At 38.8% G+C, this 24,265-nt stretch overlaps 5 protein-coding genes across 7 annotated transcripts; 2 read left to right on the top strand and 3 right to left on the bottom strand.

Annotated features, from left to right (window-relative positions):
- Positions 1–626: 626 nt before the first annotated feature.
- Positions 627–2,345, top strand: LOC121536336 (gamma-crystallin M2-like). Of its 2 annotated transcripts, none has more exons than XM_041843611.1 (4): positions 627–691; positions 1,298–1,356; positions 1,498–1,740; positions 2,011–2,345. In XM_041843611.1, exons 2-4 carry the CDS (start codon positions 1,348–1,350, stop codon positions 2,281–2,283), a joined length of 525 nt encoding a protein of 174 aa, XP_041699545.1. In that variant the 5' UTR covers positions 627–691; positions 1,298–1,347; the 3' UTR covers positions 2,284–2,345. The 2 variants fall into 2 exon arrangements, with proteins under 2 accessions (XP_041699545.1, XP_041699546.1); XM_041843612.1 differs by having other exon boundaries at positions 674–691; positions 1,304–1,356.
- Positions 2,346–8,860: 6,515 nt separating this feature from the next.
- On the top strand, positions 8,861–10,029 carry zgc:153846 (uncharacterized protein LOC767711 homolog). Its single transcript, XM_041843609.1, has 3 exons — positions 8,861–8,900; positions 9,135–9,386; positions 9,708–10,029. The coding sequence occupies exons 1-3, from the start codon at positions 8,892–8,894 to the stop codon at positions 10,005–10,007; spliced, it is 561 nt and encodes a 186-aa protein (XP_041699543.1). The 5' UTR covers positions 8,861–8,891; the 3' UTR covers positions 10,008–10,029.
- A 5,103-nt stretch (positions 10,030–15,132) lies between these two features.
- Positions 15,133–17,715, bottom strand: crygmxl1 (crystallin, gamma MX, like 1). 2 transcript variants are annotated; one of them, XM_041843607.1, is made up of 4 exons: positions 17,574–17,715; positions 16,050–16,120; positions 15,619–15,861; positions 15,133–15,473 (listed from the first exon to the last, which is right to left on the bottom strand). In XM_041843607.1, exons 2-4 carry the CDS (start codon positions 16,056–16,058, stop codon positions 15,195–15,197), a joined length of 531 nt encoding a protein of 176 aa, XP_041699541.1. In that variant the 5' UTR covers positions 16,059–16,120; positions 17,574–17,715; the 3' UTR covers positions 15,133–15,194. The 2 variants fall into 2 exon arrangements, with proteins under 2 accessions (XP_041699541.1, XP_041699542.1); XM_041843608.1 differs by having other exon boundaries at positions 17,579–17,715.
- A 1,602-nt stretch (positions 17,716–19,317) lies between these two features.
- LOC121537039 (gamma-crystallin M3-like) lies at positions 19,318–20,213 on the bottom strand. The gene is made up of 3 exons (XM_041844781.1): positions 20,129–20,213; positions 19,763–20,002; positions 19,318–19,641 (listed from the first exon to the last, which is right to left on the bottom strand). The coding sequence occupies exons 1-3, from the start codon at positions 20,141–20,143 to the stop codon at positions 19,351–19,353; spliced, it is 546 nt and encodes a 181-aa protein (XP_041700715.1). The 5' UTR covers positions 20,144–20,213; the 3' UTR covers positions 19,318–19,350.
- A 2,723-nt stretch (positions 20,214–22,936) lies between these two features.
- On the bottom strand, positions 22,937–23,791 carry LOC121537040 (gamma-crystallin M3-like). Its single transcript, XM_041844782.1, has 3 exons — positions 23,768–23,791; positions 23,305–23,547; positions 22,937–23,223 (listed from the first exon to the last, which is right to left on the bottom strand). The coding sequence occupies exons 1-3, from the start codon at positions 23,777–23,779 to the stop codon at positions 22,945–22,947; spliced, it is 534 nt and encodes a 177-aa protein (XP_041700716.1). The 5' UTR covers positions 23,780–23,791; the 3' UTR covers positions 22,937–22,944.
- Between the last annotated feature and the right edge of the window lie 474 nt (positions 23,792–24,265).

The following is a 24,265-nucleotide window of genomic DNA, read 5'->3' as shown; positions in this document are numbered from 1 at the left end:
AACTAGATTACAACTAGTCCAATGGCTGCATTTCAACCAGCTTTGACCACTGGGTTTACACTAAAGCCAGACATTTTTTATATCCTACTGTCACATCCCCATTCACATTACAAGACAGTTCTTATACAAAGTTGTGAAATACGAGGCTCTAACATTCACAGATTTCATGGTAGAACCTTCAGGCCTTTCATGGAACAACCATGAGTATTTAGGGACAATTAAATGTTTTGATCTGGATGTCACAAGTACTGTTTGTGATTAAAGTGTTTCTTAAACGTATTATGGGGTAAATGTGGCTTTTCAGTTAGCTTTCTATCAGCCTGCCAAAATAATAAGTAGTTTTGTACATGGCCTGTCATAAAAAACCAAACGATATTATATCAACCTTCGCTTCATTACTTGGCTGTTATTGACATAGGCCTACAGCATAGCCAACTACCATTGACTAGATACCTATGTAATGTTCATGAAATTACATTTAGCTTTCCAGCACAGTGTCATTGTTTACTTTCATGCTAAAATTGAAACACAGAGGTGATTGGTATTTCTAGGGATAAAGGAATGACACAAACAAATGGCTTGTTTACTGCATAAAAGCAAGCTGCAATTAGTCAAGGATGGTCATGGGAAGAGCGTAGCTAAGCAGGGCCAGTAAGGAAGAGGTTTTGGACTGTCCTTGGCAGTGGATATGGTAAGTTATGCTATGGTTTGAGAAGAATTGCTAGAATGTGGGAAAAATTAGTTAAATCTCACTTTTGAATTGTTTTAACTACAGGGAGGAGAGGTGTACTAGTAATGGTAAAGGTGGTGGTAGTGGTTGGTAATAATGTAGTTATAGTAATATTCTGTTTCTAATCATGTTGGTGTTGTGATTCATGTACAGTAAGTAACCCATGACACATTGAATATTCACACATCATGTACTGTAAATAGTCCATGTGTTACACGCAGGATGCAATCTTTCTAAATGTACTAATTTGCATAAAATGGGTTGCAAATGCAGATGAGAAGAGAGAGTGAATGGCTACCTCTAGTGTTGCGCAACATATTTAATGCTAAAGGGCTGTTCCATATTGTTCTGTACCTATTGTCCATTGGACGTGTGGATACCATACTAGTCTTTTCCTTTGTCTATGCATGTCAAAACACCAAACCAGTAATTATTTATCCTTTTTTTCCCCAAATACAAATCCATATTTCTCACCCAATGTTGTGCTACAACAAAAAGGTAAACATGTGCCAGTACCCTGAATTATAACTATGTGAGCATTTGAATAACAATACTTTGTTTGTCAAGAGGTAGTATAAAAAGCTCTGAAAACATGTGGAATCTCTCCAACGGAGACCATGGGCAAGGTAGGACTTTTCCCCTGTGCTAATGAACTGTAAACTCTGACCATTTTACTATTCTCTGCTCTATAATGTGTTCAGTATATTTTCCCACCCCACCATGTCAGCCCAAAGTGAAACTTATCATTGGATTTTCTTGATTTGCAGATTACTTTTTACGAGGACAGGAACTTCCAAGGTCGTAGTTATGAGTGCAGCAATGACTGCACAGACCTGCACTCCTACTTCAGCCGCTGTAACTCCATCAGGGTGGAGAGCGGCTGTTTTATGATCTATGAGCGCCCCAACTACATGGGCCACCAGTATTACATGAGAAGGGGAGAATATCCTGATTATCAGCGTTGGATGGGCTTCAGTAGCTGTATCCGATCATGCCGTATGATTCCAATGGTAAGTTCTGACCGGATATGTGGAAGCTTTACTGAGGCAACAAAAGGAACCTGAAGATTATTATCAAGACAAGAGAGTTGGAGCAAGGATAAGAACATAATTTATCACTCTCAAATTATCTCTGTTTATGCTTTAGATTTATGAACTTCCTGGAATTATCCAGGAAATGGATTTGGATATTTAACGGCGTCTTGAAATTATAATGTCCATCTACTCTCTGTTCGGTATCCACTGGATGCCATTTTGATTGTTCTTCCTGTTGTTCCACAGTACCGGGGTTCTTATAGGATGCGAATCTACGAGAAGGCCGACTTCAGTGGCCACATGATGGAGTTCATGGACGACTGTCCCTGTGTGTCTGATCGTTTCCACCACCGCCACGTCTACTCCTGTAATATCATGAACGGCTTCTGGATCTTCTACGAGTATCCCAACTACCGGGGCCGACAGTACTTCCTAAGAGCCGGAGAGTACAGGAGATACCGCGAATGGTGCGCCACCTGCGCCATTGTAGGCTCCTTTAGACGGGTCACTGACTTTTAGCCATTCTGCTCATGGACTTGCTGTAAATACATGCTTAGTTATTAAAATGGTTCCATTTTTAATCCCTTTGTGTATGAATGATTTTTGATTTGTTTAAATATTCATTATTCAAATAATTATTATTCATTAAATGTTCACTGTGTTTTTGTGGTTTCTCATAAGTTAGTATAAAATGGCACTACCATATTCAGTAATTATTCAATCAAGGTCAGGTCATTACTTGTGCAAACAATAATCAAATACCACTTAATTATGGCCTAGAATCCAGTATCTCATTTATTGACCAACTAGAGTACTTGAAAACCTGAAAACATACCCCACTAATTCTGGAGGTCACTGTTTTCAGACTACTAGACTTTTGGACACTAAAATCAAATGGCCTTAGCTACCATAAATGACTATCTAAGGAGGCAGGCATGACAACATCATGTTTAGAAGGAAACACCATTAAGAATAAAGAACGAAAGTATAACTCAGAAAATATTGAATCTAAAGTTTAACACCATAGCATTAAGAAAATATTAATAAATAAGTATTTCATTACTCATTACAAGTAGTACAATTCCTAAGCATTTATAATAATTTGTAAAGCATTTATACATATTTAGAATTTATAATGGCTTCTTCATGAAAGTTAATATAAATTGTTACAAAAAGTGGTTTGTACCTAGGGACTGCCTTAGAAATACAGACTTCCAGTATAGTATAAAAATAATAAGGCTTTTCACATACAAAAAAGACCACACTTATAAATAATCTTAAAATAATCTTAAACAATGGTAAAGATTTGATGTCCTGCAAAGGACTTTGTGACACAGCTATGTATAAAAAGGCCTCATAAAAAGTAAAGACCATCATTATCATTAACACGAGTTGAGTTATTACTTGATATCAGTTGAGTAATCACTTCAATCAGAACTAAATCATATTATGTGAATCCTCAACCATTATTGATCCTGTCACTGGTGGACTAAAATGTTTGATGTAAATGTAAAAGGGTTTGACAAATGTTAGAACATTTATATGAGGTAATTGTAAGATAAATAACTTTCATTGCACCCCTCTCCAGCTTGACCACATGGTGAGTAGTAGTCTGCAAACATTTTGGAGAAAATTAGTGAGCAAGTTGGTAAATCTTCATGTATTTTGTCACTACCGAACATCTAAAATATAAGAAATATGTAAACGTACGGTTTTAGGACAAAAACATGTTTGCTGGAAGAACATCTGTCCAAATGAAAAATAGCCAGCTAATATGTCAGCAATGGGGATTCTTTAAAGTCCAAAATAAGCCAAAATTGTCCAAACCGAAACGGTCACAACCGAAACAATTGACACCATAGAGATATATAGAGGTCTCATCTTTGTATCTGTGCCGTTATGGCGTCTGTGAAAAAGTGTAGACTATTAAGATGCTTAGCCAGCAGGGGGGCTCCAACCCTCCGAGAACCCAAAAATGTACATCTACAGTATTTGGCCAAAACATAGACGTCTATAATGTGCTCTACTGTACTGTACCCTACTGTACTCTACTCTACTGTACTCTACTGTACTGTACTCTGCTGTACTATGCTCTACTGTATTGTACTGTACTGTACCCTACTCTACTGAATATGAATATGTACAGTATATATGAATAGTGTGTAAATAGTATTTTTGTTGTCTCTTGGTGTCTTTCCTATATATAACTCTTATTTTATTTGTATTTATTTAATGTAATGTTATGTTGTTGTTGTCTATTATAGTTCAGTACTTTTGTCATGTATTTGTATGTTTTATGTGGACCCCAGGAAGAGTGCTGCATGTGCAGTAGCTAATGGGGATCCTAATAAATGAATAAACAAATAAACTACTGTACTCTACTGTACAGTACTGTACTGTACTGTACTGTGCTCTACTCTACTCTACTCTACTCTACTCTACTGTACTGTACTGTACTGTACTGTACTGTACTGTACCCTACTCTACTCTACTGTACCCTACTCTACTGAACTCTACTGTGCTGTGCTCTACTACTATACTGTACTGTACTCGAGTTTACTCTACTAGAGTTTCTTACAATTGAAGAAAGGGCCCATGGACTCTTGAGCTAGTGGTCTTGGTCTTGAGAACACTCAAGACCACATAAATTCAGTCTTTAAATTGTCATGGTCTCAACTCACTGGGTCTGGCTCTTGAGACCAATGTCCGGGTATAAATCTTGGTCTTGGCTGGATATTACCATTTTCTTTGGTTTACAAACAATAGGCAAATCAATTTGAAAACGACAATCTCTGATCATTGGCTGGTAGCCTAGCAGTTACGAGAGTTGGGCCAATAACTGAAAAGTCACTGGTTAAAATCCCAGAGCCGACTAAGTTAGAAATCTGTTGATGTGCCCTTGAGCAAGGCACTTAACCCTAACTGCTCCTGTAAATTGTTCTGGATAAGAGCGTCTGCTAAATGACTAAAATGTAAATATTTAATCTCACCCAATTCATTACTTTCAAATATTGGAAGCCCTCAATGGTAATGTCTATACTAAAGCGCGTTATATCCATCTAGAGTCCTCTATGATTGACACGACACAGAAACACGTTATTTTGCCAAATAAAGATAGGTAAAGTGATAATTGAAACATCTAACAACTTAATTGATTAGACGCATAAGTAATTCAATCAATCAACAAGTTTCAGATTCATACAATCAACATTGAACATTTTACAGAGAACAATATAGATTATATTTATCTAAATTCAATTTAAAGCTTTTGAAAATCTAAATGATCACACTGTGCATGGTTCTCCCTTTATTGCAACTTTTGCCACTATGTTTCGGTAGTAAGAAATTGAGTGGGGTGGATTAGGAATTCAGGTAAATATTTCAAATATGCAATACAAACAAAGTGTGTGAGTAGTATATACACTGAGTATAGAAAACTTCAAGAACACCTGCTCTTTCCATGACATTGACTGACCAAGTGAATCTAGGTAAAAGCTATGATCCCTTATTGATGTCACTTGTTAAATCCACTTCAATCAGTGTAGATGAAGGGGAGGAGACAGGTTAAAGAAGGATTTTGAAGCCTTGAAACAATTGAGACATGGATTGTGTTTGTGCGCCATTCAGAGGGTAAATGGGCAAGACAAAATATTTGAGTGCCTTTGAACAGGGTATGACAGTAGGTGCCAGGCTCACCGGTTTCTGTCAAGAACTGCAACACTGCTGGGTTTTTCACACTCAACAGTTTTCCGTTTCTATCAAGAATGGTCCACACCCAAAGGACATCCAGCCAACTTGACACAACTGTGGGAAGCATTGGAGTCAACATGGGCCAGCGTCCCTGTGAAACGCTTTCGACACCTAGTACTCTATGCCCTGAAGAATTCAGTGTACATACAGTACCAGTAAAACGTTTGGACACACCTACTCATTCCAGGGTTTTTCTTATTTTTACTATTTCCTACATTGTAGAATAATAGTGAAGACCTCAAAACTATGAAATAACACATATGGAATCCTGGAGGTGTGTTGGGTCATTGTCCTGTTGAAAAACAAATGATAGTCCCACTAAACGCAAACCAGATGGGATGGCGTATCACTGCAGAATGTTGTGGTAGCCATTCTGGTTAAATGTGCCTTGAATTCTAAATAAATCACCAACAGTGTCACCAGCAAAGCACCCCCACACCATCACACCTCTTCCTCCATGCTTCACGGTGGGAACCACACATGCAGAGATCATCCGTTCTACTCTGCGGCTCACAAAGACACGGTGGTTGGAACCAAAAATCTCACATTTGGACTCATCAGACCAAAGGACAGATTTCCACCAGTCTAATGTCCATTGCTTGTGTTTCTTGGCCCAAGCAAGTCTCTTCTTATTGGTGTCCTTTAGTAGTGGTTTCTTTGCAGCAATTCAACCATGAAGGCCTGATTCACGCAGTCTCCTCTGAACAGTTAATGTTGAGATGTGTCTGTTAATTGAACTCCATGAAGCATTTATTTAGGCTGCAATTTCTGAGGCTGGTAACTCTAATGAACTTATCCTCTTCAGCAGAGGTAACTCTGGGTCTTCCTTTCCTGTGGCGGTCCTCATGATAGCCAGTTTCATCATAGCGCTTCATGGTTTTTGCTACTGCACTTGAAGAAACTTTCAAAGTTCTTGAAATTTTCCGGATTGACTGACCTTCATGTCTTAAAGTAACGATGGACTGTCGTTTCTCTTTCCTTATTTGAGCTGTTCTTGCCATAATATGGACTTGGTCTTTTACCAAATAGGGCTATCTTCTGTATACCACCCCTACTTTGTCACAACACAAATTATTGGCTCAAACGCATTAAGAAGGAAATAAATTCCACAACTTAACTTTTATCAAGGCACACCTATTAACTGAAATGCATTCCAGGTGACTACCTCATGAAGCTGGTTGAGAGAATGCCAAGAGTGTGCAAAGCTGTCATCAAGGCAAAGGGTGGCTACTTTGAAGAATCTCAAATATAAAATGTATTTTGATTTTTTAACACTTTTTTGGTTACTAAATGATTCCATATGTGTTATTTCATAGTTTTGATGTCTTGAAAAATAAAGAAAAACCCTGGAATGTGTAGGTGTGTCCAAACCTTTGACTGGTAACTCATTATTATAATACAAAAAGCTATGTTAAATAACATTAAAATGTGGCACTTAATTCATTGGTCGTATGGCGAATACAGCCATTACCCGTGACCATAGAGTTGGAAGACGTGTGATGTAAGTTCCCCAATTTGCACCAATTCTGTAGAATTACACATATTGCATAAAATGAAAGTGACATGAGAGAAATAACAAGTTACTAGCTAGGTTTCCAACCAACTGGTGAAATACTTTCATGTGAATATTCAAAAATTCGCATAAAAGTAATATACGCATTTCCCCACCAAATCTTCACACCAAAGACGTGTTTTCATCAAATTGACTGTTAAAAGTCTGTGTGTGATGATGTAGTGCACATAAAAATAACTTTTGTGGTTAAATTCTCATGAACCCAATAAAAAATACGAGTTAAATGGGTTTCCATCACAGGAGGTTGGTGACACCTTAATTAGGGAGGACGGGCTTGTGGTATTGGCTGGAGGGTATAGGTGGAATGGTATCAAATACATCAAACACATGGTTTCAATGTGTTTGATGCCATTCCATTTACTCCGTTCCAGCCATTTTTATGAGCCGTCCTCCCCTCAGCAGCCTCCACTCGTTTCCATCACATTTTCAACTCTACTGATGATTTTGTCAGAAGAAATGTTGTGTTATATAGTGAATGTGCCCACTCTGGTCTTGACATGTGCGTGTTAGCCAACAGCTCGCAGATACAGTATGGGTATAGCCTACATGATGAGAGCGAGATAATTTGTATTTGTCAAATGGCACAAGAATAAGACCCTCAATATTTATTGGAAAGGAGCATCAAGCTCATCACCGTGTACTTTCACCACCCTGTGAAGTTCATCATAACTTATTTCATCTGTAGCCCAATAAACTGCGTGCTTTCCTGAGTCGTAGTGGGAGGACCACACAACATATCATTGCGTGACACCAGGTTTACTTCGATATGATGGTTATTATATCAATATTTGCGCATGAAGGCGTTTCCATCGCCATTTCTCGCAATATTAATTTTACCAGCACAAAAAGATCCCACCTTGTCTAGCGTATTTTGTTTTGTCGACATTTGGAAAGTTTACCGTCAAATTTCCTGTTTCCATCAGGCCTGTCGTGACATGTTTTATCCAACATGTACTTTACTGGCATAAAAAGGTTGGATGGAATCCTGGTTAGTGAAAATTCAAAATTTAACAGAACAATCAAACATTCACATGCAAGTCTCACATAAACGCCAGCACCTTTCAGTCCCAATTATGTTTTTGGACTGAATGAAATACAAGCACTTGTGACTTGAAGTTATAACTGTTGTCATTGTAAATCAATCACCCATCAAAACCAATTCATATCCTAATTTCATTAAACAAAAATTATTCAATTAATTTATCTGTACACTATCCAGTGGATAAACTCAAATGATCAATGACAAATGCAATTTACAGGCAGGTTAAACAACCATTTCCTTTACTAAGGGAGAGAACAGCTATGAATAAGATGATATAGTTGTATATTAAAATATTATTATTTCAAGTAGATAAAATCATTATAAAAGTGCTGTTCAAACATGACCAGTATACTAGATTGAGGACATCATAAACTCACATATTCTTTCACTATAACTGTAAAATTGGTCTCTGTGTGTTCAACAGAGATGTGTACTGGAAATCGACCTCATCTCAGTTCTCTACTGTACATCCTCCATTATTGGACCATACTGTATGCAAAGAACATTCTTACTGATAAGCATACACAAAAGTGATGCTTATAATGAAACAGACAACACAGGTCATCACTGCCAGAAATGTATGGATGAAAACCATTGTTACACTTCATAGGCCCTGTTCAGCGAAAGCCGTCATACTGCTCAATCATCAGCTTTGGATAATTTGAATAACAACACATCATGGACCGCTGGTTTTTGTATAAAATGACCACAGAATGACGGTAGAAGTACAAGCTGATCCACTGTCAACCACCAACCACCAACATGGGCAAGGTAATCTGATCTGACTCACAGTAGCTACATGTAGGCTACAGTTTTACAAAAGTGAAATGTACATCCTATATTCTGTAAATATAATAGTACAGTAACATTATTTAGCTATCTGTTAGAGGAATCAGTATTTATGGGAATTCAGTAATTCAATGTTACCCAGAGTCTAAAAATGCAATTAGCCTTGATGATTTTTAATATTTTCAGGAAATGTTATATGTCCCCCTTTTCCTATAGATTATCTTCTACGAGGAGAGGAACTTCCAGGGCCGCAACTATGAGTGCATGAGCGACTGCCCTGACATGTCCCCCTACATGTCCCGCTGCCAGTCCTGCAGGGTTGAGAGCGGCTGCTTCATGGTGTATGAGCGCAACAATTTCATGGGCCAGCAGTTCTTCATGAGGAGGGGAGAGTACCCTGACATGCAGCGCATGATGAGCATGGGCATGATGTTCGACAACATCAGGTCCTGCAGAATGATACCCCAGGTAAGACATCTTATCTCATAGATGATACATTATAGTGCAATTGCCTATTTGAAGTTATAAACTGGGTGGTTCCAGTCCTGAATGCTGATTGGCTGACAGCGGTGGTAGATGAGACCGTATACCATGGATATGACAAAACATTTGTTTTTACTGCTCTAATTACTTTAGTAACCAGTTTATAATAGCAATAAGGCACCTCTGGGGTTTGTGGTATATGGCCAATATACCACACCTCCTCGTACCTTATTGCTTAAATATACAACATTCAAAGCACATAAGCATCCTAAAATAATGTTGTGTTTTTAAAATATTGCATTACAGCACAGAGGATCCTTCAGGATGAGGATCTACGAGAGGGAGAACTTCGGAGGTCAGATGATGGAGCTGATGGACGACTGTGACTCCATCATGGATCGTTTCCGCATGTCCGACTGCCAGTCCTGCAACGTGATGGACGGTCACTGGCTGATGTACGAGCAGCCCCACTACAGAGGCAGGATGATGTACATGAGGCCTGGAGAGTACAGGAACTTCAGGGAGATGAGCATGGGCATGGGTGGCATGAGCCAGGGATCCATGAGATTCATGAGCATGAAGCGTATCAATGATATGTGCAATTAAATGTCTTTAATTGTTCATGGTAATAAAATAATTGAAGATCTTTCATAACTAAATTGTCTGTCTGATTTTCATGCCAGTATTCATCTTAAGGCAAAACAAATTGCACGCCATATTTAAAATATCACTGAAGCTTTGTAAATATTCCCACAGTGATTACATGGGCATGTGCAGTTTAAGTAGCTAGTAGGGTACACATGGTACAACATCTTCAAGCAAACCTTTTAAATTGAGCAAGCTGCTCTCCAAGTTTCAGGTCATACCTGAATGCTTTTGTAAAGTTATTTTTTAATGTTTGTTATTTACGGTAGTTCATAGATAGTTTTTCATATCAGTAATAAATACTTATAATAGAATGGTTGAAATGATGTGCTTGTCATTTAGCTGGTTGCCTAAGCTTACATGGCTGCACTAGTATTAATTTAAGTAGTAATCAATAACATTGCAAAAATATATAAGCTCACTATTTTGCAAGCACCAATATAACAATCACATAATTTCAAACATTTTGGTATAACTGTTTAGCTATTTATCTCATCTATAAACTAATAATTAAAATTTTATAAACGACTTATTGTCCCTTTATAAAGCCCTTTACCTTAATGTACATTTTATTGGTATCAACTGGAAAATTATTTTATTAATTATATTCCATATAATTAAAAATATGTATTTTTGTAACAATTTTTTAAAAATAAATATAAATTCATTTTTAATATGTTTCATATACACTACCAGTCAAAACTTTGGACACACCTACTCATTCAAGGGTTTTTCTTTATTTTTTTAAACTATTTTTTACATTGTAGAATAATAGTGAAGACATCAAAACTATGAAATAACACATATGGAATGATGTAGTAACCAAAAAAGTGTTAAACATATCAAAAAATATTTTATATTTGAGATTCTTCAAATAGCCACCCTTTGCCTTGATGACAGCTTTGCACACTCTTGGCATTCTCTCAACCAGCTTCATGAGGTAGTCACCTGGAATGCATTTCAATTAACAGGTGTGTCTTGTTAAAAGTTAATTTGTGGAATTTCTTTCCTTCTTAATGCGTTTGAACCAATCAGTTGTGTTGTGACAAGGTAGGGGGGGTATACAGAAGATAGCCCTATTTGGTAAAAGACCAAGTCCATATTATGGCAAGAACAGCTCAAATAAGCAAAGAGAAATGACAGTCCATAATTACTTTAAGACATGAAGGTCAGTCAATCAAGAACTTTGAAAGTTTCTTCAAGTGCAGTCACAAAAACCATCAAGCGCTATGATGAAACTGGCTCTCATCAGGACCGCCACAGGAATGGAAGACCCAGAGTTACCTCTGCTGCAGAGGATAAGCTCATTAGAGTTACCAGCCTCAGAAATTGCAGCCCAAATAAATGCTTCACAGAGTTCAAGTAACATACATATCTCAACATCAATTGTTCAGAGGGGACTGTGTGAATCAGGCCTTCATGGTCGAATTGCTGCAAAGAAACCACTACTAAAGGACACCAATAATAATAAGAGACCTGCTTGGGCCAAGAAACATGAGCAATGGACATTAGACCTTTGGTCTGGAGTCCAAATTTGAGATTTTTGATTCCAACATGGGCAAGGTAATCTGATCTGACTCACAGTAGCTACATGTAGGCTACAGTTTTACAAAAGTGAAATGTACATCCTATATTCTGTAAATATAATAGTACAGTAACATTATTTAGCTAACTGTTAGAGGAATCAGTACTTATGGGAATTCAGTAATTCAATGTTACCCAGAGTCTAAAAATGCAATTAGCCTATATGCTTGATGATTTTTAATATTTTCAGGAAATGTTATATGTCCCCCTTTTCCTATAGATTATCTTCTACGAGGAGAGGAACTTCCAGGGCCGCAACTATGAGTGCATGAGCGACTGCACTGACATGTCCCCCTACATGTCCCGCTGCCAGTCCTTCAGGGTTGAGAGCGGCTGCTTCATGGTGTATGAGCGCAACAACTTCATGGGCCAGCAGTTCTTCATGAGGAGGAAGAGTACCCTGACATGCAGCGCATGATGAGCATGGGCATGATGTTCGACAACATCAGGTCCTGCAGAATGATACCCCAGGTAAGACATCTTATCTCATAGATGATACATTATAGTGCAATTGCCTATTTGAAGTTATAAACTGGGTGGTTCCAGTCCTGAATGCTGATTGGCTGACAGCCGTGGTATATGAGACCGTATACCATGGATATGACAAAACATTAATTTTTACAGCTCTAATTACTTTAGTAACCAGTTTATAATAGCAATAAGGCACCTCGGGGGTTTGTGGTATATGGCCAATATACCACGGCTAATGGCTGTAACCAGGTACCCCGTGATGCGTCGTGCCTAAGAACAGCCATTAGCAATGGTATATTGGCCCTATACCACACCTCCTCATACCTTATTGCTTAAATATACAACATTCAAAGCACATAAGCATCCTAAAATAATGTTGTTGTTTTTTAAATATTGCATTACAGCACAGAGGATCCTTCAGGATGAGGATCTACGAGAGGGATATTTTTGGTTCCAACCACCGTGTCTTTGTGAGACACAGTGTGGGTGAACGGATGATCTCCGCATGTGTAGTTCCCACCGTAAAGCATGGAGGAGGTGGTGTTATGGTGTGTGGGTGCTTTGCTGGTGACACTGTCTGTGATTTATTTAGAATTCAAGGCACACTTAACCAGCATGGCTACCACAGCATTCTGCAGCGATACACCATCCCATCTGGTTTGGGCTTAGTGGGACTATCATTTGTTTTTCAACAGGACAATGACCCAACACACCTCCAGGCTGTGTAAGGGCTATTTTACCAAGAAGGAGAGTGATGGAGTGCTGCATCAGATGACCTGGCCTCCACAATCCCCCGACCTCAACCCAATTGAGATGGTTTGGGATTAATTGGACCGCAGATTGTAGGAAAAGCAGCCAACAAGTGCTCAGCATATGTGGGAACTCCTTCAAGACTTTTGGAAAAGCATTCCAGGTGAAGCTGGTTGAGAGAATACTAAGAGTGTGCAAAGCTGTCATCAAGGCAAAGGGTGGCTATTTTAAGAATCTCAAATATAGAATATATTTTGATTTGTTTAACACTTTTTTGGTTACTACATGATTCCATATGTGTTATTTCATAGTTTTGATGTCTTCACTATTATTCTACAATGTAGAAAATAGTAAAAATAAAGAAAAACCCTTGAATGAGTAGGTGTGTCCAACCTTTTGACTGGTACTGTATGTATACTGTATTTAGTAATATGATATTGTATCGTGTTATGGACAGGGAATGTAGAGGAGGAGACAGATACAGACAGTGAGAGAGGGGATTGACGAAGACGGGGTTCATAACGCTGTTGCCAGTGAGTATGTGTGGTCCGGAGTTGGCAGCTCTACCACTAGACCAGACTCTGGCACGATCCATACAATTCTAAAGGGAGGAAAATATTCCTACGAGGATTACCTGATTTGCACATTTCCCAGAGTGCTTGTTTCACACATTACATGGGAAGATGATGCTATAATGTCTCAACAGGAGGCCCACAACTGTTGATGTAGCTGGTCTTCATATCAAACAAGTAGCATACCATATTTATGGAATATGTTACCAAGGGATAGCGTACATAAAGGCCCAAATCCTAACCTCAGGTCCATGCACTAAACTTTTTTGTAAATCATGCGTTGAGGTCAAATTAACATTCTGCAACTCAATCACCAAAGCACTGTGGGGTCATATTAAATAAGGAATCTTTTGATGTGTGTAAGCTGTCAGTCAGACTGCACAAAAGTGAAACCGAAACTCAACTCTATGTTTAAGTTTAGGCATTAATTAGGAAGGGTTAAGGTAAGGTTTAAGGTTTGGGATAGGGTTAAAACAGAGAAATAACAGGGATAAAGATGAGTGCCTAGCACTGGGCCTTAACCTGTGATCTTTGGAGCCGTAGCTCGCAGTTTAAGCCCTTCCTCTAACTCCATCCACAACACCCTAGCAAGCAGCGAGCCTACTAGATCGTAATAGGCGCTCACGTTTCCCCTAGTGGACTGTAGGAAATTGCAATGGAAATAATCGGAATCTGGTGCCTGTATGCACCAAGGATTGATATTTCATATGAGAACAGCCTGAGATTCTGTTAGGATTCCAGCCAAAGAAACTAGCAGGGGTCCAAGCACTAAACCTTGAAGAACACCAAATTCAACTTTGATTTGTTATCTAACTGCACAAATTCATATCCGTTTGATTAGTAGACTATATAGTAAACCAGTTGAGAACATATCCTCAAATGCCAACCAAGTTTTCAAGTCTGCTTAGGTGTCTGCTTCAAGTCTGCTTAGGTGCTCATAAAAAGTGTTGGGCTGCTGATTGGCAAACAAAACAAATGTGAGATAAAGGTGTATTTACGTTAATTTCAAAATGGGCTTAAATGGAGGTTGAAGACAAATAAGGGAAATGTGCTCAGAACACTTCTAGTTTTATGTGTGTGTGACCGACTGGGTACCATTCTCCACTGTGTTAGCCTGTTGCGATAATGCCTAGGTATTAGCTCGGGGAGCTAAAGCAAGTCTTCTGGTCTCTGGCAAGGTTACTTATCAAGCGAGTCTGACTGACAGAGTGTGGTTCATGATGATGAAGAACCAAATTTGAAGAGCAACATTATATAAAAAGAGCTAATATTATGTAGAGCAAGGTATAAAGTGTGGTATCTACAGTTTTTTATACAGTATACAGAAACTTCAGTAATTCAGTTTAGTTAACTGTTTTAACTGTTATGTTGTGCAGAATTGTGCTTGATTTTCATTGAATGAGTAGGTATTCTCTCTGTCACTCACATTGAGATTTTGAGAGTTGCTGGTGAGTGTTATGAATTTATGGTTTTACTTTAGTAGTAAAGTATTTTAGGTGTGTGAAGTAAGCATTCTTACGTCTTTAGATAATGGTTTGAAAAACTTAAAAAAAAATATTTGGACGATGACTATGACCAGCAGTTTTCTCTCAAAACTACTATTAGATGCCTCGATTCAACAAATTTACTGAAACTTTGCAAGGTGTATAGGGTACAGTATGTTTTCATACTTATTGAGTGAACACTAGAGAAGACAATAGGATGGCGGGTGGACCTAACTTTTATTCATTTCAATGTTAGGCTCAGTTTCATGTTGACAATGTATTGCCTCTCAGTTTGGGTGAGCAACAACACGTCTGATGGAGCCAATCCTGGAATTGATGGCTCCCCAGTCACTGTATCTCATGTACTCGCCAGGCCTCAGGAGGTACTGTCTGCCTCTGTAGTTGGGATGCTCATAGAAGAGCCAATACCCCTCCATAACATTGCAAGAGTGGATATCATTGTAATGAAATCGATCATAGAGGGAGGGGCAGTCATCGGCAAACTCCAGCATCTGACCACCAAAGTCAGAGCGCTCGTAGATTCTCATCTTGTGAGCTCCCTGATTCTGAGGACAAGGAGGAGAAGATGGGTATGTTCATTCAGCTGCTTTACTATTAAGTTTCAAGTTTCATGTTTATTTGCCATGTGTATTACTACCTACATCAATGATGGGTTAACTTGTATACCAGGAAAGAGGAATATGGGCTCACTTGAGGGATGATGCGGCAGGATTTCACGCAATCATTAAAGCCCATCCAGCGCTGGTAGTCGGGATACTCTCCCCTTCTCAGGAAGTACTGGTAGCCCATGTAGTTTGGGCGCTCATAGACCATCCAGCTACCACTCTCCACTTGGATGGAGTTACAGTGGCTGAAATGGGTGTGCAGGTCGGCACAGTCGGTGCTGCACTCATAGGAGCGACCCTGGAAGTTATTGTCCTCGTAGAAGATGATCTAAAAATATGAATGGAAGTAAACATGCAGACAATGGAAAGAACATTCCGTTTTGTGCAATACAAAGGATCAGACAACTGAGTGTCTATCTCGCAGCCAGTTGTTCATTGTTCTTTGTTCTGTCAGACAAATAATGAGCAAGAAGGTGTGACGAGACAAAAGATGTGCAGCGGAACAACATGCCTTACCTTTCCCATTGTGTTAGCTTAATGTGATCACACTGCAACACTGACTAAGCGAGCCATGGTCCTTTTATATCCTATAGGAATAGAGACATTGTTAAGTTAATCAATTGACTTTAGATGTCAGCCTTTTTGAAAATACAGCACGGCTGCCAAATTACAAAAGATTGTTGTTTTTCTTTGTCAGCAGGGTGAATTGCCTTTTTGTTATGTACACAAAGGCTTCAATGGTGCTAATTACAGTGAGGGAAAAAAGTATTTGATCCCCTGCTGATTTTGTACGTTTGCCCACTGACAAAGAAATGATCAGTCTATAATTTTAATGGTAGGTTTATTTGAACAGTGAGAGACAGAATAACAACAAAGAAATCCAGAAAAACACATCAAAAATGTTATAAATTGATTTGCATTTTAATGAGGGAAATAAGTATTTGACCCCTCTGCAAAACATGACTTAGTACTTGATGGCAAAACCCTTGTTGGCAATCACAGAGGTCAGACATTTCTTGTAGTTGGCCACCAGGTTTGCACACATCTCAGGAGGGATTTTGTCCCACTCCTCTTTGCAGATCTTCTCCAAGTCATTAAGGTTTCGAGACTGACGTTTGGCAACTCGAACCTTCAGCTCCCTCCACAGATTTCCTATGGGATTAAGGTCTGGAGACTGGCTAGGCCACTCCAGGACCTTAATGTGCTTCTTCTCGAGCTACTCCTTTGTTGCTTTGGCCGTGTGTTTTGGGTCATTGTCATGCTGGAATACCCATCTTGTCCCTGACATCCTTGGAGAGCTCTTTGGTCTTGGCCATGGTGGAGAGTTTGGAATCTGATTGATTGATTGCTTCTGTGGACAGGTGTCTTTTATACAGGTAACAAACTGAGATTAGGAGCACTCCCTTTAAGAGTGTGCTCCTAATTTCAGCTCGTTACCTGTATAAAAGACACCTGGGAGCCAGAAATCTTTCTGATTGAGAGGGGGTCAAATACTTATTTCCCTCATTAAAATGCAAATCAATAACATATAACATTTTTGACATGATTTCTTGATTTTTTTGTTGTTATTCTGTCTCTCACTGTTCAAATAAACCTACCATTAAAATTATAGACTGATCATTTCTTTGTCAGTGGGCAAACGTACAAAATCAGCAGGGGATCAAATACTTTTTTCCCTCACTGTAACTAATTATGTACTCTACACATGTTTATCAGTGGAAAACCAAGATCTGGTAACTAAAAGAACAGATGACAGAATATTCAACCCAAAACTGATGACAGAATACCCAACATAAAATGTATTTATCAAGCATTCATTTTATCTTTAAAAGTAGGCTCTCACAGACACACTTTAATTGATTATTATGAATCACCTTCACTGACATTACTACTTTCTGCATCGCTGCACTACATAGTATGAAACTGCTAAATGACTAAAATGTAAATGTAAATATAAATATAATTCAAGAACATTTCAAACACACAGCAAACTATAATACAAGTATGATGGATAATAAGAAAATTAGGGATTTGACTCCCCTTGCCTGGTGGTTTCGGTACTGTTTTAGTGGTCAGGTTTTGGAATACGTCCAGCCAAACTTGTGCTCGTGCCACCTGTGGTCTCAGCTGACCCATAGCCAAGTGAGTGGCTGCTGGCGTGGCCAACAACTCAGGTCATGTGATTGACTGTATTGATAGAGTTTTACAATACACCACCCAGTGGCCAACAGGAGAGTGACCTTGAATATTTACAGTGGGACTCGTTTTGACTGTAATGAATTGCTGCTTCCTGATTCTCCAGCCATTTCCAGAAGTAACTAATGCTACCTGAATGGCATGACTGTGAATTGGAACAGGCCAAGCTGCTAAAATGTACTGTGTACCAACATGCTCACCAGTAATGTATTCAAATAGAAAACTGCTTCCACAACACCTTGCTCTTCCTCTCTGTAACAACTCTGCTAGTTGATAGACAATCACAACTTGGTATAAACTTACTTTGAGGTTAAACATACAATTTGAGAGATTGCGGTTCCATTATTTTTGTTAATCGAACATTAATGTCTATAAATACGTAAACAAACCAAAAGAGGCTTTTATTTTCAAGGTAAGGAAACATAGTGACTACAGCTGCAGATCCAAGGCCAAATTCCCCAGGCTATTTGTCAATATCAAATCTTGTGATAGTTGGCAGCCTTATTCTAGCTAGATAACCAAGTTTATTTGTATTTTTAGGAAACATGTTTCTGTACAGGTTGCTAAATGAGCTTCCTAATGAACAATATTAAAATGCTTCATGGCATAGTACTGTATATTAATAATCGGTTTGGTATTCATTACATCTAATGAGTCTATTTTTATGTGTTATTTAGTATTAGTCAACACTTTGTTTAATTAATAGAAATTTATACATATCTGCATTAGGAATACATAGATATACATTATGATATATACATTGTATTTATATAAATATGATATGATATACATTTATAATATAAAATATAAATATAAAATATCATAGAAATCATATTGTGGGCCTCCCAGTCTTTGGATGAGTCTGACATCTATAAGGATTGCATCTAATGGTTAAACTAATAAACCTCCCACTGTACATGTTTGAGCTACAGTTATTTAACTGAATCACTTTCCTTGAGCCTTTGTCTCCACCCAAAATCCAGAACTCTGCTATTATACTGTGGAGGTGCTGCCCTCTCCTGGTTTTGCTGTGACTTGTGGATGGCAGTATTTGTGGAGCAAACATGGTACAGCCTTGGAGGAGTATTACAGGAAGTCGCCACTTCAATAAAAAACAATAATGTACTGTTTCATAGCTGTTTAAACATTCCCAAGAGGCATTCCTAACAAAAATCCACAATTCCTGTTTTTCCTTTACAGTATGAATAATAAGAGCTGATGCAGCTGAAGCAGGAGCTGTATACTGATACTGATGCAGAGTATTTTCTACAAATTATTTACTTTCTACTAGAATAGACAGTACTTACTAACATTTAATTCAACATTAACCTTATGTAATGATCAGCGGTTTTAACAGATAGTAATATCTGAACATGTTCTTTTCCCATTAACTCCACATCAAGTTTTGAAATGGCATGCATCTTAACAATGTCATCACCTGGGGAGGACCTGTCCCACTGTACTGCTCCTGTTGCACTGGGAAAACTAACCATATGAAAAGGCAGATTTCTGTTCTGAATGCACCTTTACCTCAAACCAAGGACTCAAATGAAAATGAAAGACACTTTAATTTAAAAGGTAGGTGAGTTTATTAATACTCAAATGTCAGACATTGGTGCATTTAATAACAAGAATCCATGATACGCCTCATGCTGTTGAACCTCATGGGGTTGGAGCCCATGTGCATGCTCAACTCTCTCATGTTCCTGTACTCTCCAGGCCTCATGTACATCTGCCTGCCTCTGTAGTGGGGCTGCTCGTACATCAGCCAGTGGCCATCCATCACGTTGCAGGACTGCATGTCGTTCATGCGGAAACGATCGGTCATGGATTCACAGTCGTCGCTCAGCTCGTGCATCTGACCTCCGAAGTTCTCCTTCTCGTACATCCTCATCCTAAAGTTTCCTCTGTGCTGTAAATGGATATGGGAAAAGTGTTTGACCAAATCGTGCGAAATATACCTTCACATTGCTTTTGCTGGAACTGTCCGTATGGCCTATGGGAGTCAAAATGAACAGGTGAAATGAATTTACCATGGGGATGTTACGGCAAGACCTGATGCAATCGTTCATGCCCATACGCTGGTAGTCACCATACTCTCCCCTTCTCACAAAGTACTGGTTTCCCATGAAGTTGGAATGATCGTAGACCATGAAGCAGCCGCTCTCAACCCTGCAGGAGTTGCACCTGCTCAGGTAGGAAGTCAGCTCAGGGCAGTCGCTGGAGGTTTCATAGGAACGACCCTGGAAGTTCCTGTCCTCGTAGAAGATGATCTAAAAACACACAACAAAACCATCATTTACTAAAATGTGTTGTAGTTCTAACAGTACAGTACAATTGATTGTTTGAAACAAATTAGAAAAAGCTTAAAAGTCAAATTCCATCAAAGCTCCACACACCTTTCCCATAGACATGGTTGCGGTTACTGTATTGGTCTCAGAATTGTACAATTTTCTTTATGTCCCCCTATCGCTTTTATACCTGAGCCGACAGCCAAAGAATATGTGGCTCCATTGTTCAAACCCCTGACAGAGCAATATGGCACAGAGGCCCCCCCTGTACAGTACAATTCAAAGTGGCCTTTAAAGGGTCATTATTTGCGGCTGTGTGCATTTGTGAGGAGAGCCCATCTCTTTATTGTTTCTGTTGAATAACAGTAGGAAGGCGAACTCTTCATATCTAGACTTTTCAGAGATATCAACAAACCTAACTGACATTTGTTCATGGCTATTACGATTTAAATCTTGCATATTTAAAAAGCACAAAAATAGTAGCATCATGATTCAAACATCAATCAGTCTATTAGAAAAATATAACACATTACTGAAAAAGATTATTTCATAATAAGTGGTCTTGCCCAGTGTAAATAAATATGGATGAAAACAAAATGAATCCCAATGTTATAAGATGGTTGTTGACATTTTCTTTCCTCCAACAAAACTGTTAGGCATAAAATGTATCAATTGACAAATTGTATAACTGGAATCCAAGAACATTAAAGTAGCGGTTTGTACATTGGTTAATACACTCTTAGAAAAAAGGGTTCCAAAAGGGTTCTTTAGCTGTCCACATAGGAGCACCGTTTTTGGTTCCAGGCAGAACCCATTTTTGGTTCCAGGTACAACCCTTTTGGGTTCCATGTAGAACCCAAGGGTTCTACATGGAACCCATAAGGGTTCTACCTGGAACCAAAAGGGTTTTACCTGGAACCAAAAAGGGTTCTTCAAAGGGTTCTCCTATGGGGACAGCTGAAGAACCCTTTCAGGTTCTAGAAAGCACTTTTTTTCTAAGAGTGTATATATAACAGTTTCCACTGATATTTACCTGGTATTTATTTGGAAATAATTCGGTACCAATGGACACTTTCTTCTACTTACCTCAAATCATTAAATAGTTGGTAACTGCCTGGCACCTAATAATGCTCAGTGATGCTTTCGTTAATAGGCCTTGGCCTGTTCCGGCAATATTAACAGACCTTGGCAAAAGTCAGGCCATTTGGGTTGCAATATGCACCGGATTTGGTCCGTTCCCAATTCACAGTCATGCCGTTTGGGTTGCAATATGCACCGGATTTGGTCCGTTCCCAATTCACAGTCATGCCATTTGGGTTGCATTAGGCACCAGATTTGGTCTGTTCCCAATTCACAGTCATGCCATTTGGGTAGCATTCTGCACCAGCGATGGCTGGTTTCAATTCACAGTCATGCCGTTTGTGTTGCATTATGCATTGGATTTTGTCTGTTTCAATTCATAGTCATGCCATTCGGGTTGTATTACAGTATGCACCAGCCATCGCCCTGGACTAATGTGAGGACTGCAGCTTATCTGGATAACATGGCAATTTACAGACATACCTTGGAAGACCACCTCAAGCACCTTTACAGAATCTGCAAGGTAAGAGACAAGGTACTTGAGTTACGAACTGGGAAACGGAGAAGTCAAACCCCAGGTAGAGAAATTGGAGGTCATTCATAACAGCACTGGTCCAAAGCCAAAATTCAAGTCAAGTCTTTGCTTGGTCTTGTTTAAAGCAACATGTATTTTGTGACATGGGTGTAGGGAGTTTGATGTTTTATTTCAGTATTTCAGCATGGTAAATGGTAAATGTTTACAAATAGAAAACAGAGTAATTAGCTGTGCCTGATTATTTCCACATCTATCTGGTTAGAAAATTGCTATCTCACAATGGTTTTGCAAACATGCAGTTGTGTGCATTAGCTACTGGAGAACAGGAAAAAGTATACCCACAAAAAAGGTGTGAAGTGTTAGAAAAATCCAGGTCCGTGCATTCAGGTGAGTTTTAAATATATAAAGCCTTTATTGCTTGAGCCTTCAGCAAAACAAATTAATTAATTTATTCATGAAAAATTAAACAAACATGCAAGGGAAAAACGGGATAGCCTCCGTTTAATATTTTTTGAAGATTTGGCATACTCTAAGGCATAGTAACCTTTAATCGCACATGAACACACAACACAATACTATTTTACCATTAAATACATGATATAGTTACTCTGTTATTTAATCAGTGCATTAAAATGCAATTTCTCAGAAATGTTAAGCCACACTGATGTCATATGTCAAATTGTGTTCAGTATGTACTGTCCCTACAGGGTCATGTTTTAGGTCAGACACTGGGTCATGTTCTGTCCCTACAGGGTCATGTTTTGGGTCAGACACTGGGTCATGTTCTGTCCCTACAGGGTCAGGTTTTAGGTCAGACACTGTACTGGGTCATTTAACCTTTTTAAATAGGAATATGGAAGGAAATGCAACCAAAAATACAATAAAAAGTAAAATATATGTATATAAAATAACATTTAGCTACATTCATTAGGTAAAAGCTATGCATTGATAGTTATATTACCACTTCCAACACTTTCCAATACTCTTTGTTTTTATCTAATCATGGGACTCTAGTTTGACACAATTGGGCTCCAGTAGTAGAGTGATACTATGGTGTGCCTTGCCTAATTTTGTGATTTTATTCAAAAGTAAAAAGAGTATAGGATCAATGTAGTTTCGACCACTCATGGAAAGTTACATTTAAATATTTGAATCATGACAGAGCAGGACAGGACTGGACTGGTGAAAATGTGTTGTGTTGGGCAACTTTAGATTTTTGCAGAACAAGACAAAAAACTTGATATTAAATAAGAAAAACACATTTTTATTTAAAAATCAACTGTTTCATTGAACAGGTGGTCCTGTGAATTTAACAGGAGTCGGTGATCCTTCTGATGGAACTGAACTTCATTCCATTGTGTCCCTGCATCTCCCTGAAGTTCCTGTACTCTCCAGGCCTCATGTACATCATCCTGCCTCTGTAGTGGGGCTGCTCGTACATCAGCCAGTGACCGTCCATCACGTTGCAGGACTGGCAGTCGGACATGCGGAAACGATCCATGATGGAGTCACAGTCATCCATCATCTCATGCATCTGACCTCCGAAGTTCTCCTTCTCATAGATCCTCATCTTGTAGTTTCCTCTGTGCTGTTAACATACATTTTGAACATGGGATTAGTTTATTAAAAACTTAAACTGTTGTGTGAGAATTGTCATGGTGGTTCATACCATGGGGATGTTACGGCAGGATCTGATGCAGTCATTGAAACCCATCATACGCTGGTAGTCAGGGTACTCGCCCCTCCTCATGAAGTACTGGTTTCCCATGTAGTTGTTGCGATCGTAGGCCATGAAGTAGCCACTCTCAACCCTGCAGGAGTTGCACCTGCTCAGGTGGGACGACATGTCAGGGCAGTCCTGGCTGGTTTCATAGGAACGCCCCTGGAAGTTCTTGTCCTCGTAGAAGATGATCTGCAACAAATACTCTTGCAATTAGCCAGAACAATATGTGACCAGAATGTGTTCAGAACTTTCTAGAACTTTCCCTTTTTTGTTGGTTACAATACCATGGCTCACTGGACTGCAGTTTGCATAGTGTTATTAATGTAATTACTGTATATATTGCTATAAAACTTACTGTATGTACAGTATTAATCAGATCATTTGACCTCTAAACTGCAAATTAACTCACCTTTCCGTGCATGTTTACGGTTATTTTGAGCGATGCTATAGCTATGCTGGTCTGCAGCCTGTTTTATACCTGATGTGACATCAAAAGAATCTACAGTTCCATTGTATGAAACACATGAGTCAGCTGCATGCTATGCTATGGTCGCTCCCACTGTTTGTCACCACAGATGGGAATGGGTTATTATGTACAGTCAAACAGGGGGCAAAATTTTCTGCCTTAAAAGCAATGTTGGAGATAATTTAGATGAACGTGTCCCTGGAAGTATTACTGAACAAAAATATAAACGCAACATGTAAAGTGTTGGTCCCATGTTTCATGAGCTGAAATAAAAGATCCCAGAAATGTTCCATATGCACAAAAAGCTTATTTCTCTCAAATGTTGTGCACAAATGTATTTACATCCCTGTTAGTAAGCATTTCTCCTTAACTAAGATAATCCATCCACCTGACAGGTGTGGATGAGGAGAATTTCTGTCTGTAATGAAGCCATTTTGTGGG

Source organism: Coregonus clupeaformis, chromosome 23, assembly GCF_020615455.1.
Source record: "Coregonus clupeaformis isolate EN_2021a chromosome 23, ASM2061545v1, whole genome shotgun sequence".
Lineage (NCBI taxonomy): Eukaryota > Metazoa > Chordata > Actinopteri > Salmoniformes > Salmonidae > Coregonus > Coregonus clupeaformis.
The sequence above is the reverse complement of the archived record's forward strand: the minus strand, read 5'-3'. Positions and strand labels throughout refer to the sequence as shown.

Bases quoted from the DNA above. Each gene is read 5' to 3' on its own strand.
- LOC121536336 (XM_041843611.1), top strand. The intron at 1,741-2,010 runs GTAAGTTCTGAC...GTTGTTCCACAG, and splicing joins CATGCCGTATGATTCCAATG to TACCGGGGTTCTTATAGGAT.
- crygmxl1 (XM_041843607.1), bottom strand. The intron at 15,474-15,618 runs GTGAGCCCATAT...CCTTGTCCTCAG, and splicing joins CCTGCCGCATCATCCCTCAA to AATCAGGGAGCTCACAAGAT.
- LOC121537039 (XM_041844781.1), bottom strand. The intron at 19,642-19,762 runs GTAAATTCATTT...ATCCATTTACAG, and splicing joins CTTGCCGTAACATCCCCATG to CACAGAGGAAACTTTAGGAT.
- LOC121537040 (XM_041844782.1), bottom strand. The intron at 23,224-23,304 runs GTATGAACCACC...GTATGTTAACAG, and splicing joins CCTGCCGTAACATCCCCATG to CACAGAGGAAACTACAAGAT.
- zgc:153846 (XM_041843609.1), top strand. The intron at 9,387-9,707 runs GTAAGACATCTT...ATTGCATTACAG, and splicing joins CCTGCAGAATGATACCCCAG to CACAGAGGATCCTTCAGGAT.